Source organism: Scyliorhinus torazame, unplaced genomic scaffold (assembly GCF_047496885.1).
Source record: "Scyliorhinus torazame isolate Kashiwa2021f unplaced genomic scaffold, sScyTor2.1 scaffold_339, whole genome shotgun sequence".
NCBI lineage: Eukaryota > Metazoa > Chordata > Chondrichthyes > Carcharhiniformes > Scyliorhinidae > Scyliorhinus > Scyliorhinus torazame.
In genome coordinates, this window is record NW_027308066.1 from 135,788 (window position 1) to 150,189 (window position 14,402).

General features: G+C 42.2%; 1 protein-coding gene across 2 annotated transcripts in view; it reads left to right on the forward strand.

Moving 5' to 3' along the window:
* The window catches only part of LOC140406182 (poly [ADP-ribose] polymerase tankyrase-1), a 200,893-nt gene that overhangs the window by 134,494 nt on the left and 51,997 nt on the right, over positions 1-14,402 (forward strand). For both annotated transcript variants that reach the window (XM_072494321.1, XM_072494322.1), the window contains 5 exons: positions 7,719-7,785; positions 8,683-8,869; positions 12,143-12,264; positions 13,016-13,107; positions 13,660-13,738. In XM_072494321.1, the coding sequence (XP_072350422.1) occupies positions 7,719-7,785; positions 8,683-8,869; positions 12,143-12,264; positions 13,016-13,107; positions 13,660-13,738 (547 nt within the window). The remainder of the gene's footprint in view (positions 1-7,718; positions 7,786-8,682; positions 8,870-12,142; positions 12,265-13,015; positions 13,108-13,659; positions 13,739-14,402) is intronic.

The window sequence follows — 14,402 nt, forward strand, 5'->3', positions numbered from 1 at the left end:
GGGAGGCTGGTACGGGAATTGAACCGTGCGGCTGGCCTGCCTCGGTCTGCTTTCAAAGCCAGTGATTTAGCCAAGTGTGCTAATGTCAACAATATGGTAGAAAGAGGGAGGAGGTCCTGGAGGCTGGTTTTAGGGAGCAAGGAAGGAGTCCAGCAAACAGGACCTAAAAGATAGTAACCTCCAGATTACCCCTGGTGCCACAAGCTAATGAATGTAGAAATTGGAGGATAGAACAGATAGATACATGGCTGGAGATATGGTGCAGGAGGGGAGGACTTTAGATTCTTTGGACATTTTGATCAGTTCAGGGGAAGGTGGGACCTCTACAGGGCAGCTGGGTTGCATTCAACAGAGCCATCGGAACTGATGTCCTTGTGGGGCAGTTTGCGAGTTGTAACGAGGAGCGTTTGAATTAACTAGGCAGGGGATGTAATATGAAAAAGGGAGAACAAGGTGCACAAGATACTGGGAAAGACAGATAGCACTAAAGTAAGAAAACATTTCTCCCTAGATTCCAAAGATATGCAGGTTACAGAGTTGCAGGGATAGGGCAAGGGAGTGGACCTAGGTAGGGTGCTCTTTCAGATGGTCGGTGCAGACCCGATGGGCCGAATGGCCTCCTGCGCTGTAGGGATTCTATGGAGTAAGGCTTTAAATGAGGTCAGAGAAATAAGGAATGCAGTAAGTTCTAAATTGCGTTTACAATCTATGTGAATGTACAGAGTCTGGTGTTAATGTTATCGATCTGCAGATGCAGATAGACTCATGGGAATGCAATGTTGGGGCAGTAACAGATCTGGCTTAAAAACAGGACTTGGAGGGAAATTTGCTACGGCTCTTCGGCGGGATTTAAGCTAATTTGTCGGGGTGGGAAAACGAGCTGTAGTCCAGAAGCCAGTGTTGAGAGTAGTGAGGTACTGAGGAGGGTATAAAGGTCGCAGGCGTGTACCGGTAGACAGGAAGATGGGTTGAAGTGTGTCTACTTCAATGCAAGGAGCATCCGGAATAAGGTAGATGAACTTGGAGCGTGGATTGGTACCTGGGACTACGATGTTGTGGGCATTACGGAGACATGGTTAGAACAGGGAAAGGAATGGTTGTTGGAAGTTCCGGGGTATTGATGTTTCAGTAAGAGCAGGGAAGGTGGTAAAAGAGGTGGAGGAGTCGCATTGTTAATCAAGGATAGTTTAACGGCTGCAGAAAGGCAGTTCGAGGGGGATCTACCAACTGAGGTAATATGGGCTGAAGTTAGAAATGGGAAAGGAGCGGTCACGTTGTTAGGGGTTTTCTATAGGCCCCAAATAGTAATAGAGATGTGGAGGAAGAAATTGTAAAACAGATCATGGATAGGTGTGGAGGTCACAGGGTAGTTGTCATGGGTGACTTTAACTTTCCACATATTGATTGGAACCTCTATAGGTCGAACAATTCGTACAGTGTGCGCAGGAGATTTTCCTGACACAATATATGGCTAGGCCGACAAGAGGTGGGCCACATTGGATCTGGTACTGGGTAATGAACCGGGCCAAGTGTTAGATTTGTCTGTGGGAGAGCACGTTGGAGATAGTGACCACAATTCGGTGTCTTTCACTATTGCAATGGAGAGTGATAGGGCCATACGGCAGGGCAAGGTTTATAATTGGGGGAGGGGTAATTATGATGCGATTAGGCAAGAATTAGGCAGCATAAGATGGGAACAGAAACTGTCAGGGATAGGCACAAATGAAAAGTGGAGCTTGTTCAAGGAACAAATACTGCGTGTCCTTGATAGGTATGTCCCTGTCAGGCAGGGAGGAAATGGCCGTGTGAGGGAACCATGGTTCACAAAAGAGGTTGAATGTCTTGTCAAGAGGAAAAAAGAAGCATATATAAGGATGAGAAAACAAGGTACAGTTGGGTAGCTTGAGGGTTACAAGGTAGCAAGGAATGAGCTAAAAAAAAAGGGCTTCGGAGAGCTAGGAGGGGGCATGAGAAGTCCTTGACGGGTCGGATCAAGGAAAACCCCAAGACTTTTTACTCTTATGTGAGAAATAAAAGAATGACCGGGGCGAGGTTAGGGCCGGTCAAGGACAGTAGTGGGAACTTATGCATGGAGTCAGAAGAGGCGTTGAATGAATACTTTTCTTCAGTGTTCACCAAGGAGAGGGGCCATGTTTTTGAGGATGAGTGTGAGATACAGGCGGGTAGGCTAGAGGAGGTAGGTGTTCTGAGGAAGGATGTATTAGCAATTTTGAAAAACTTTAGGGTCGACAAGTCCCCTGGGCCAGATGGGATATATCCTAGGATTCTTTGGGAGGTAAGCGATGAGATTGCAGAGCCTTTGGCTTTGATCTTTGGGTCCTCATTGTCCACTGGGATAGTGCCAGAGGACTGGAGAGTGGCGAATGCTGTTCCTCTGTTCAATAAAGGGAATAGGAATGACTCTGGTAATTATAGGCCAGTTAGTCTTACTTCGGTGGTCGGTAAGTTAATGGAAAAGGTCCTGAAGGATAGGATTTATGACCATTTGGAAAGATGCAGCTTAATCCGGGATAGTCAACACGGATTTGTGAAGTCTTGCTTCACAAATTTGATTGAATTGTTTGAGGAGGTTACTAGGTGTGTAGATGAAGGTAGAGCAGTTGATGTCGTATACATGGATTTTAGTAAGGTGTTTGATAAGGTTCCCCATGGTCGGCTCATGAAGAAAGTAAGGAGGTGTGGGATAGAGGGAAATTTGGCCGATTGGATAGGTAACTGGCTATCACATAGAAGACAGAGAGTGGTGATGGATGGAAAATTTTCAGGCTGGAGGCCAGTTACCAGCGGGTGTACCACACGGATCAGTGCTGGGTCCTCTGCTATTTGTGATTTTTATCAATGACTTGGAGGAGGGGGCTGAAGGGTGGGTCAGTAAAGTTGCTGACGACACCAAGATTGGTGGAGTAGTGGATGAGGTGGAGGGCTGTTGCAGGCTGCAAAGAGACATTGATAGGATGCAGAGCTGGGCCGAAAAATAGCAGATGGAGTTTAACCATGATAAGTGCGAGGTGATTCATTTTGGTAGGAAAAATTTTAATGCGGATTACAGAGTCAATGGTAGGGTTCTGAGGAATGTGGAGGAACAGAGAGATCTTGGGGTTTATGTCCATAGATATCTGAAGGTTGCCACTCAAGTGGACAGAGCCGTGAAGAAGGCCTATAGTGTGTTAGCGTTTATAAACAGGGGGCTTGAGTTTAAGAGCCGTGGGGTTATGCTGCAACTGTACATGACCCTGGTGAGACCACATTTGGAGTATTGTGTACAGTTCTGGTCACCTCACTATAGGAAGGATGTGGAAGCATTGGAAAGGGTGCAAAGGAGATTTACCAGGATGCTGCCTGGTTTGGAGTTTAGGTCTTATGGGGAAAGGTTGAGGGAGCTAGGGCTTTTCTCTTTGGAGCAGAGGAGGATGAGAGGCGACTTAATAGAGGTTTATAAGATGATGAGGGGGATAGATAGAGTGAGCGTTCAGAGACTATATCCTCGGGTGGATGTAGCTGTTACAAGGGGGCATATCTATAAGGTTCAGGGTGGGAGATATAGGAGGGATGTCCAAGGTAGGTTCTTTACTCGAGGGCCGAAGGGCCTGTTCTGTGCTGTTCTATGTTCTCAGTGGGTTCCTGCCTACAAGATATTCAGAAAAATATGGGGAAGGGGAGGAAGTTTAGTAGTATTAAAGATAATGTTACAGTGCTGGAGAGAGACAGACAGACAGACCGACATCAGAATCTATTTGGTTGGATCTAAGAAACAATGGAGATGCCATTATAGTACCAGGAGTATTCTATAGACAGCTGACTAGTGGGAAAGATTCGGAGGAACAAATGTGGAAGGAAATTTGAGAGGTTCAACAAGTACAGAGCAATTAAAATGGAGAAATTTACAAAAGATTTGTATCTCAGTGGATCGTTAGTCTTTGGCATTCTCTATCCCAGAGAGAAGTGGAAGAGGAAGATGGTTTGAGTATAGTTGAGGTGCATTCCCATCAGTGGGAAAGGTGAAACGGTGTCAGGTTATTAACACAAGTGTGAACAAGGCTGAATGTGAAAAGCTCAGGCTCAGAGGAGACATGAAAAAAGTGATGAGAAGCAGTGAGAGAAGAGACTGGCAGCTAAAATGAAAGGGAATTCAAACATTTTCTGTAGGCATATAAATAATAAAAGAAGGGATAAACCCGATAGACCAAAAAGGGAATTTATGCATGGAGGCAGAGGATATGACTCAGGTATTTTTCACCTGTCTTTCACTAAGAAGATGCTGTCAAAGTCCTAGTAAAAGAGGAAATAGTTGAGAACTGGATGGGCTATAAATTGGTAGTATTTGAATGGGTGGATGAACTGATAAAGTCACCGAATAAGATGCATTTGTGGATGCTGAGGGACCTATTGGTAGAAATTGCAGAGGTGCTGTCAATAATGTTCCAATCCTCTTTTGATATAGGCATAGTGGCAAGAGGACTAGAGATTTGCAAATGTTCAAAAGAAGTGTAAGCAGTTACAGGCCAGTCACTATAACCTTGCTGGTTTAAAACTAAGACTGAAGTAACAGTCATCTGGGAAAATGTGGATTCATTCAAGGAAAATCCGATTTGTCTGATTTATTAAAACAAGTCAAGTTCAGCTAACTTAAAGTTTTTATGGTAACAGAGGGTTAATAAGGGTAATATGGTTGCTGTTGTGGTCTTCCAAAGGCCTTTGATAAAATGTTGCATAACAAGTTTGTCAGCAAATTTGAAGTTCAAAGGACAGCAGCAGATGGATACAAAATTGGCAGAGCGACAGGAAACAGTCATGGTGAACAATTGTTTTTTCAGACAAAAGGGGCTTCCTAGAGTTCCGAAAAGGACCACTGCTTTTCTTGATCTATATTAATGATTTACCCTTGGATGTGCAGGGCACAATTTCAAACTTTGCAAATGACACAAAACTTGGATTTACTGTGAACTATGAGGAGGGTAGTGATGAACTTTGGTAGGAAGAACAAGGAGAAGCAATATAGAAATAAAGGATATGATTATAAAAAAGAGTACAGGAGCAATGGGACCTTGGGGCATATGTGCACAAATCGATGAAGATGGCAGGACAGGTTGTGAAAATAGTTAAGGCAATGGGAATCCAGGGTTTTATAAATAAGGGCATAGAGTATAAAAGCAAGGAAGTTATGGTAAACCTTTACATGGCACTGGTTCAGGCTCAACTGGAGCATTGTGTCCAATTCTGGATGCAACACCTCAGGTGGGATGTGAAGGCATCAGCACAAGCACCGAAAATATTCATGAGAATGATTCCAGGGATAAGAGTCTTCGGTTATGTGGACAGATTGGAGAAGCTGAAAATGTTCTTCGCAAAGAGAAGGCTCAGAGGAGATTTAATAGAGATGTTCAAATGAGCATAGACAGACTAGATAGAAAGAAACCGATTCCATTGGCAGAAGGGCTGAAGACCTGAGGACACTGATTTAAGGTGACACGAGGTAAACATTTCTTACGTAGCATGTGGTTAGGATCTGTACTGTGAAGGGAGATTCAATCATGGTTTTTAAATTGGAAATTATCTGAAGAGACAAAAAAAGTCATGGCTACATGGAAAAAACATGGGAGTGGGACTCACTGTTATTCTTGCAGAGGGGTGGCATTGGCATGAATTACTGCATTGTAATCATCCTATAATTTTATGATATCCTTTTCAGTGCAAAGATCACCTGTTTCCAGCTGCACCAACCTCAACCAAACTGCTGCTGAACATCACACTCACAGTGGGCTCAACCATCCCCTCTATGTACCTTTGGTCAGCCTCTCATCCTCCACCCTTCGTAAACCGCAACTCGATCAAAGCTCTGTGGGCCATATCGCGTCATGTATCAGGCCTTGTTCACTCTGTCCTTTTTAATGTACATTGACTTCTAGTCTCTTTTAATATTTCCTCCTCATTGTACTTATGTCATCCAATACACCCATTTCTTCTTAATTGCAGTGTCAGCGTCCTGTTTCCTGTTTTGTGAAGCCAGATGCATTGTTTTCATTGAGAACCATAGAATTTACAGTGCAGAAGGAGGCCATTCGGCCCATCGAGTCTGCACCAGCTCTTGGAAAGAGCACCCCACCCAAGGTCAACACCTCCACCCTATCCCCATAACCCAGTAACCCCACCCAACACTAAGGGCAATTTTGGACACAAAGGGCAATTTATCACGGCCAATCCACCTAACCTGCACATCTTTGGACTGTGGGAGGAAACCGGAGCACCCGGAGGAAACCCACGCACACACGGGGAGGATGTGCAGACTCCGCACAGACAGTGACCCAAGCCGGAATCGAACCTGGGACCCTGGAGCTGTGAAGCAATTGTGCTAACCACCATGCTACCGTGCTGCCCATGTTCACATTCTCTGAGTCAATGCACAAATTACCTTTCTGGTCTCTAATTGACCTTACCCTCTTGATCATTATGTATTGATAAAACATTATTTGGTCTTGCGGCCTCTTATGTGGAACCATGTTGAATGTTTTCTGAAGGTTCCTATAAGTAACTTCCCTAGACACCCCCTTATCTACCTCTTTATTTATCTCAATAAATTCGACCAGATTAGTTAGACATAACTTCTTTACAAATCTATGCTGACCCTCTGAGCTCATATATTTTCTAACTGCTCCAAATCCATCCTGTCGCTCCAAGCTCGTATTTGTCCAAATGCTCACTTTATCCCTAATAAACAGATATTAGGAGCTTGCCCACAACTGATATTTGACTAATAGGCCTATATTTTCCTGGTTTATCTTTCTTGCCCTTCCCTAAGTAATGGAGCGACTGTTTCATTTTTCAATCCATTGGGATAATTCCTAAACCAAGTGAGTTACAGAAGATCATGACTAATGCATCAGCAATTTCCTCAAAATCAATTTTTAATACTGAGTGGATGCAATCAGATTCTGCAAATTTGTATATCGTTATTCTTAACCGTGTTTTTGCTTGTATTGCAATCAGTAAGTTTGTTACCTTATTTGTCCTTACACCTTTGCTATTTTATCCTGATCCTCTATTGCAAAGACTAAGTGGCTATTTATAATTGTGTAATTTCCTGATATTCAATTACAATATCACCTGCATCCTTCATTAGGAACACGCATTATACTAAGCCACCTTCTCTTAAAATATTTGTAAAAATCTTTAGTTTTGTTCTTGTCCTCCGCCAGCCTTTTGTCATATACTATTTTGAGGCTTTTGCCACTCTTTCGTTTGCCTGTAAACATCTGAACACAAAAATTGGAATGGTATAGTTTGCCTTAACTTCCTTAGCCAGGGAAAGAATACCAATTCTTGATTGCATTGTATTTTTGTTAGTTTTGAATGTGTATAAATATGTGGGGAAAATGTTAAACTAGATTTGGCTGCAATTTGATGCATTTGCTGTCCAAGATGGTTGGCTAGCCTGCCAGCTTTGACTGCCCATGGTTCACATAAACTGTGACCCTCATGGGTAAGATACCAGAGGATTATCAGCACTCAAGCTTCTGCCTCAGTAGAAGAGGGATAAGGAGAAAGTTAGATGGGGGCTTAGTGATTGAATTGAATTCCTGTGGCTAATTGAAGAAATGAATAAGCTAACTGTACAAAAAGATTGCTTTTAGTTAATGTGCATTAGTTTGTATCTTTTAATATGTAAAATCATTACACTGACCTCTGCTTTCTCTCCTTAGTGGACTTGTTCCTCTTCATAATGCTTGTTCATATGGCCATTACGAGGTCACTGAACTGCTGCTTAAGGTAAGAATAGCCACATTCATTTATAGACTTCCAATCATAAATATAAAGTTGCATGTGATTTAGAACTTCATATTGTGCTTTTGTTTAATTTCGTGAGCAGTCAAATAGGTGCACCTGCTTTTTCTTCATCATGTAGGGGCTGGTTTAGCACAGTGGGCTAAGACAGCTGGCTTGTAATGCAGAACAAGACCAGCAGAGTGGGTTCAATTTCTGTTCCAGCCTTCCCGAACAGGCGCCGGAATGTGGCGACTAGAGGCTTTTCACAGTAACTGCAGTGAAGCGTACTTGTGACAATAAGCGATTATTAATATTATACAGTTCTGGGATCTCCTAGCTAAAGAAAAGTTGGTGTATTTTCTGTTTTAAGATGCAGCTGAATTTGCCCTTGTTTTAATGGAAAAGCTGTTTGCGATAGTCCGTAATATTAGACACTTTAAAAGTTTGGTGATTAAACTGAATCAGTGGCAACTAGTATCACATTACTGAGTTTTGTAAATTATGGGAACAGCAACACTAGATCATTTTATTGCCTTGGGGGGGCAGCACGGTGGCATAGTGGTTAGCACTGGTCTCTCACGGCGCTGAGGACACAGGTTTGATCCCGGCCCCGGGTCACTGTACGTGTGAGTTTGCACATTCTCCCCGCGTCTGCGTGGGTCTCTCCCCCACAACCCAAAGATGTGCAGGGTAGATGGATTGGCCACGCTAGATTGTCCCTTAATTGGGAAAATAAATAAATAATTGGGTACTCTTTTTTTTTTTAAATTAATGTTTTTTTAAATGTTTTATTACCTTGGGTTTTGCTAAGATACCAAACAAAAGAACTCTGTTCGATGGTGTATTAATTACATTAGTGATGGGTTGTAAATCTTATTAGAATGGTGCTTTTTCTTTTAGCATGGAGCCTGTGTAAATGCTATGGATCTCTGGCAGTTCACACCACTGCATGAAGCTGCATCTAAAAACAGAGTGGAAGTCTGTTCACTTCTATTAAGCCATGGTGCGGACCCCACGCTAGTTAACTGCCATGGTAAGAGTGCCATGGATATGGCTCCGACTCCAGAGTTAAAAGAGAGGCTTGCCTGTAAGTATCAGGACTGTACAGAGATCTTACTGCAGTGAACATTCTTGAATATTAAACTAGTTGCAGCATTTAAAATTCTAGTTCTTTTACTGTCTATTTTTAACAGAGAGGAGAGGGACAGGCAAACTGTAACTATTTCCTCTTAACGCGGCCAACTTGTGTTTTGATTAACTCAGGTTGGTTTATTTCACATTTTAAAAAATAACCCAGGTGAGGAGTGTCCGCAACTTCCCACTCCTAACACACACGCAGTAAAAAGGGAATAAAAAAAGGAGTTTTACAGTACAAGAACCTACAGAAATGAATATTAGTTCATGTGATTTCCAGAGTCCGCAAAGTCTCTTTTCTGGCAGGGTTCAGTTCTGATGAGTTTCTGGTTGGAGATATGTAAATCCTTGGAATGAATAATGCGGTAGCAAGGTGCATTATCTATGCTTGGACCACATGGCAGACATTAATCAGAGACTTTTAAAATAAAGCAGATGTTGTAGAATTGAAAGGTGGTAACCAAATGATTACTCAGCCAGGTTGCAGGAATCCTGTACAATTAATGTTAAAACAGCAGTCTGAGGATCTCTCAGTTCTCAAAGGGTATGGGAATTGAAAATTATAATGAGTCATGTGACTTTCTGCGCAATGACTTTAAAAGGGGTGTCTAGGGCTGGTATTGATTTCAGGACTGATAATGTGCAATTCATTACCATCCATATTGAGGGTCTGGTGTTGGGAAACCATTATCACAGCTGACTCCACCAGCAAGGTGAGCTTATCAGGTGTAGATGACACCCCTCTGGCGCTCCCTTGAAATGGGTCTGAGCAGTCTCAGGTGTGATACAAGTCTGTTGGCAGCTCTGTAGGCATGACAAGTTATGATGTGCGAGTTTCCTGGTCTCTTGTGATTTCAAGGGGACCGTGCAATGTGCTGAGAGATCCCAGAAGCTGAAACAAGGATTACTTTGTGAATGTAACTCCTGGCCAACTCTCAGCCATTTTTTTTGGTTCGGCAGAAAGTCCATTTTTAAAAAGTTCTCCATTTCTTTTCATATTATTTATGGGATGTAAGCGTTGCTTGAGAGGCCAGTTTTGGTGCTATTCCCTAATTTCCCTCACGAGGATGGTCATGCGCTGCCTCTTGAACCAAGGTAGTTCATCTGGTGTAGATACATCCACTGTTGATGGGGAGGTAGTTCCAGGCTTTTGAACTAACAACAGTGAAGAAATTACAATATAATTCTGTCAGGGTGGTGTGTGGTTTTGTGGGGCTGTTGCAACTAGTGTTCCCGTGAATCTGCTGTCTTTGTCGACCTAGATGGGTTGCAAGTGTTAAAGGCGCCTAGGTAAGCTGCTGCCAATGTGTGCCGAAGGCGGAGTGCGTGGACATTTAAGGTGGTGGATGGAGTGCTGAAAGGTCCCCATATAAGGATTGCAAGGCAATTACCCGGGAAGTTCAAACTTCCATTGGGCAATTGCCCTGCACTGGGGACCATCGGATACTCCAATTTAAATTGCAGTCTTCAGATGGTTCCAAGTGTCTGGAATAGTTACCCAAGAAAGATGAGAAGAATTAAAACTGCTTCTAGCTCCTGGGTGACTATAGCACTGGACCCCCATCCCCTAACTACCCTTCCGACTGGCCACCCTCGACCTCGATTATCCTCACTGGCTGACTCCCCACCACCACCCACTGACCACCCCTCCCTAACTACCCTCACTGACCACCTGACCCTCCCCATTGTGATTGCCACGCCACAGAAGTTATGAAGCAGTATTTATATTGCTGGTCTAGTTAAGTTTCTGATCACGGGTAACCCTCCCCATGATATTGAGGATTCAGCTAAGTGTTGTCCAGGTCCTGCTGCATAGAGGCATAGACTGCTTCAGTCTCTGGCATCGCAAATGTTACTGTACACTCTAATTATTAGCAAACATTCTCGTTTCTGACTTTGTGGTAGAGGTAAGGTTAATGAGAAGCAGATGAAGATGGTTGGGCCTATGAAATTACCCTGAGGAACTCCTGCAGTGATGTCCTGGAACCTAGATGATTGAACTCTAACCACAATTATCTTCCTTTGTGCTAGGTATGACTACATCCAGTGCAGAGTTTTCCCCAATTCTCATGGACTTCAATTTTACTAGGTCTCCGTGATGTCACCTTTGGTCAAGTGCTGTCTTGATGTCAAGTGCAGTTTCTCTCACCTGACCTGTAGAGTTCAGCTCTTTTGTCCATGTTTGGACCAAGGCCGTAATGACCTGAAGCCAAGTGGACCTGGTGAAACCTAAACTGAGCACCCATGAGCAGGATGTATGGGGGGAGCAGTTTGTTGCTGAGAAAGTGCCAATGGCATTGTTGTGACACCTTCCATCACTTTGCTGACGATTGAGAGTTAACTGATGGGGCGATAATGGAAGGATTGGATTTGTCATCGTAGTAAATGGACAGGGGCATAAAGCAGCCTTATGTGCCTTTGCCCTCGTGGGTTAGGTGGAAGTGAGATGAAAGAAGGGGGAAAGAATTACAAAGTGCAGTATCTCACCAAGAAAGAGATGGAAAATTTGAGAGCACAATCCCTGCTTGCCTATTATTTGAGTTTCCATATGCATTTGAAAATTTGCCTCACTGAGCATCTAAGCTATTATTTAAATTATTTTCCACCTAAACATTTCCCTACTCCTGAGATCATAGCTGCAATGTTTGATAATCCAATCATACCATTTTTTAAACTATTTATAAAGATAAATCTCGCTCAGCCAAGACATTAATATAAAACAAACAGATTCAGATATTGTAATCAAGGCTGCACACAACCCACGCACAACTTTTACTGAATGATGTTTATTGTCTTTGAGAATATTTTATCTGAACGTATTTGATATTTTAAATCAAAAATGGCATATACCTGATTTGCTTCAGTTTTTGTTACTCTCAATTTATAAGTCCTTAATAGATTCTCAACTTTTTCTAGTTACAAGGACGATTTCCATTTACGCTATACTTGTACTATAGTTCCAAAACCTGGACAAAATATTATTTAAACACCCTATTGTTGTCTCTTGTCTTTGGATAGATGGATTAATTTCTAGCAGGGGGAACTCTAATCCATGCTATCAGAAATTTTACATGGCTGTCTAGTCCTACAGAAATTTATCATTCTTCCCTGTACTGCGTATGTGCTGCGTATTCTTAAAATGAATTTAAAAAAGAATAACCTAATAGTTTTCAGCTGAGAAAATCATGGAAAATTAATACTGAAAGCTGCCTTTTCTTTTAAACAGATGAATTTAAAGGACATTCATTACTGCAAGCTGCCAAGGAAGCAGATTTGACAAAAGTGAAAAAGAGTCTTGCTTTAGAGATAATAAATTTCAAGCATCCGCAGACCCATGAAACTCCACTGGTAAAGATCTGAACTCCTATGCTTATTTATAATCATAAAACTGGTTTTGGTGTTTTCTTTCCATTTAGAAAAGAAATATGCATGATTGCACACAAAAGCTTCCATTTTTGCAGTAAAGGGTTCACAGTTCAGCTCATCATACTTGAGGTCTCAAAGAGTTAGTTACTTAATACCACCCCCACCTCTCTTCTCTCCCCCCCCCCCCCCCCCCCCCCCCCAGCTCGTATACCATTTTAAAATGTCCTTTCTCAAACCTTAGTTGTCGTAATGAGGAAAGAAAGAAACCCTAACTAATTTACTGAATGTGTTTAAAATCAATTAAATTAGTTTTAACCATCTAGTTAGGTCATCCACTCCTTTGAATCAAGGTTGTTTGTGCTGTCATTTTTTCACCCTGGGCTAAACAGCTGGCTTGTAATGCAGAACAATGCCAGCAGCGCGAGTTCAATTCCTGTACCAGCCTCCCCGAACAGGAGCCGGAATGTGGCGACTAGGGCCTTTTCACAGAAACTTCATTGAAGCCTACTTGTGACAATAAGCTATTATTATTATCATCAGTGTCTAGTTCCTTTGAGGAGCTGCTCAGGCTTCCCAAGTTGGCAGCCCACACAAGCACAGCAGAAAGTAGAAATACCCTTATTACAACACACTAAATCAATAGATGTGCCTAATGGAATGAAGACAGCTCACATTGTCTATATTAGTTGAATTCAACAGTGTCTGGAACTTAATATCTGAATTTCTTTCTCAGCATTGTGCTGTGGCTTCGCAACACCCCAAGCGCAAGCAGGTAACGGAACTGCTTTTGCGAAAAGGAGCAAATGTCAATGAAAAAAATAAAGAGTAAGTGTTTTTTGTTAATCAGAAGTTGTTATTTTCAAGTTAGGCTGTAAAACCTTTATTAGATGCCTGTGACTATTTCAGATTTCATAACTTGAAAGCGAACGGGAAAACCCTTGAGGGTCGCTATGTAAAGGATCTAATTATAAATCTGTGACCCTTAAGACTGACCTTGGAATGTAACTGGTTATTAGACTGATCCATAAGTTGACCATGTGAGGTAACTGGTTGTAAGCCTCAGGTAAATAATGGTGATATTTATTCTAACTAAATACATTCACTGTGTCATAAGGGGATTAACTTGGTAAATTTCCATTTGAGAAACAAGCTGTACCTTAACCTATTATTGCCTTTTACGTAGTTGCAGCATAAAATGACCCCAGTAACTTGAAGTAGCATCTTTCTCAAGGTATTAAAATGTATACACAATCCCTAAAAAGCTTCAGGGAATATATGTTAAGTATTGTTACACTTCCTTTATGATGCAAGTATGCATCTATTGAGTGGATCAAATGTAATAATTTAAAGTTTTGTCATTTGTTAAATTTTTTGCAGTTTTCTTACACCCCTACATGTGGCTTCAGAGAGAGCACACAATGATGTTGTTGAGGTTCTTCACAAGCATGGAGCTAAGGTATGTGTTTTTCTTCAAAGCATCCACCCAAATAGAGCAGTGCATCTCTGCCTCTCCTTCCTCCCCATTTGCATCTTGCATTTAGATAGTGCCTCTAACACAGTAAAATATTCTGAGGCACTTCACAGGAATGTTATTAACCAAAATTTGACACTGATCTACATAATATGGTAAAACAGAAGATTGGTCACAGGTGTTGGTTTTGAGGGGTGTCTTCATGGAGGAGAGATAGGGCAGAGAGGTTTAGGGAAGGAATTCCAGAGTTTAAGACCTAGGCAACTGAAGGCATAGCTGAACATGGTGAGAGATTAAAATCGAGGATGCACAAGAGACCAGAATTGAAGGAGCACAGAGATCTTGGAAGGTTATAATGCTGGAGGAGGTTGCAGAGCTGGGGATGGGTAAGGCTGTGGGAGGGGATTTGAAAAACAAGAATTAGAATTTGAAACATGAATCATGGCTGGACCAAAACCAAATATAATTCGGCAAACAGAACTTAGTGAGAGTTAGGATGCAGGCAGCAGGGTTTTTGACAGGTTTATGGAGGGTGGACGGTGGGTTGGATGGAAGGATTTAAGATGGTCTAATCTAGAGCTAAGAAAGGCATGGACAAGGATTTGGCGAGCACTTAAAGGGTGGTGGATTTGGAGATAGATGATGATGT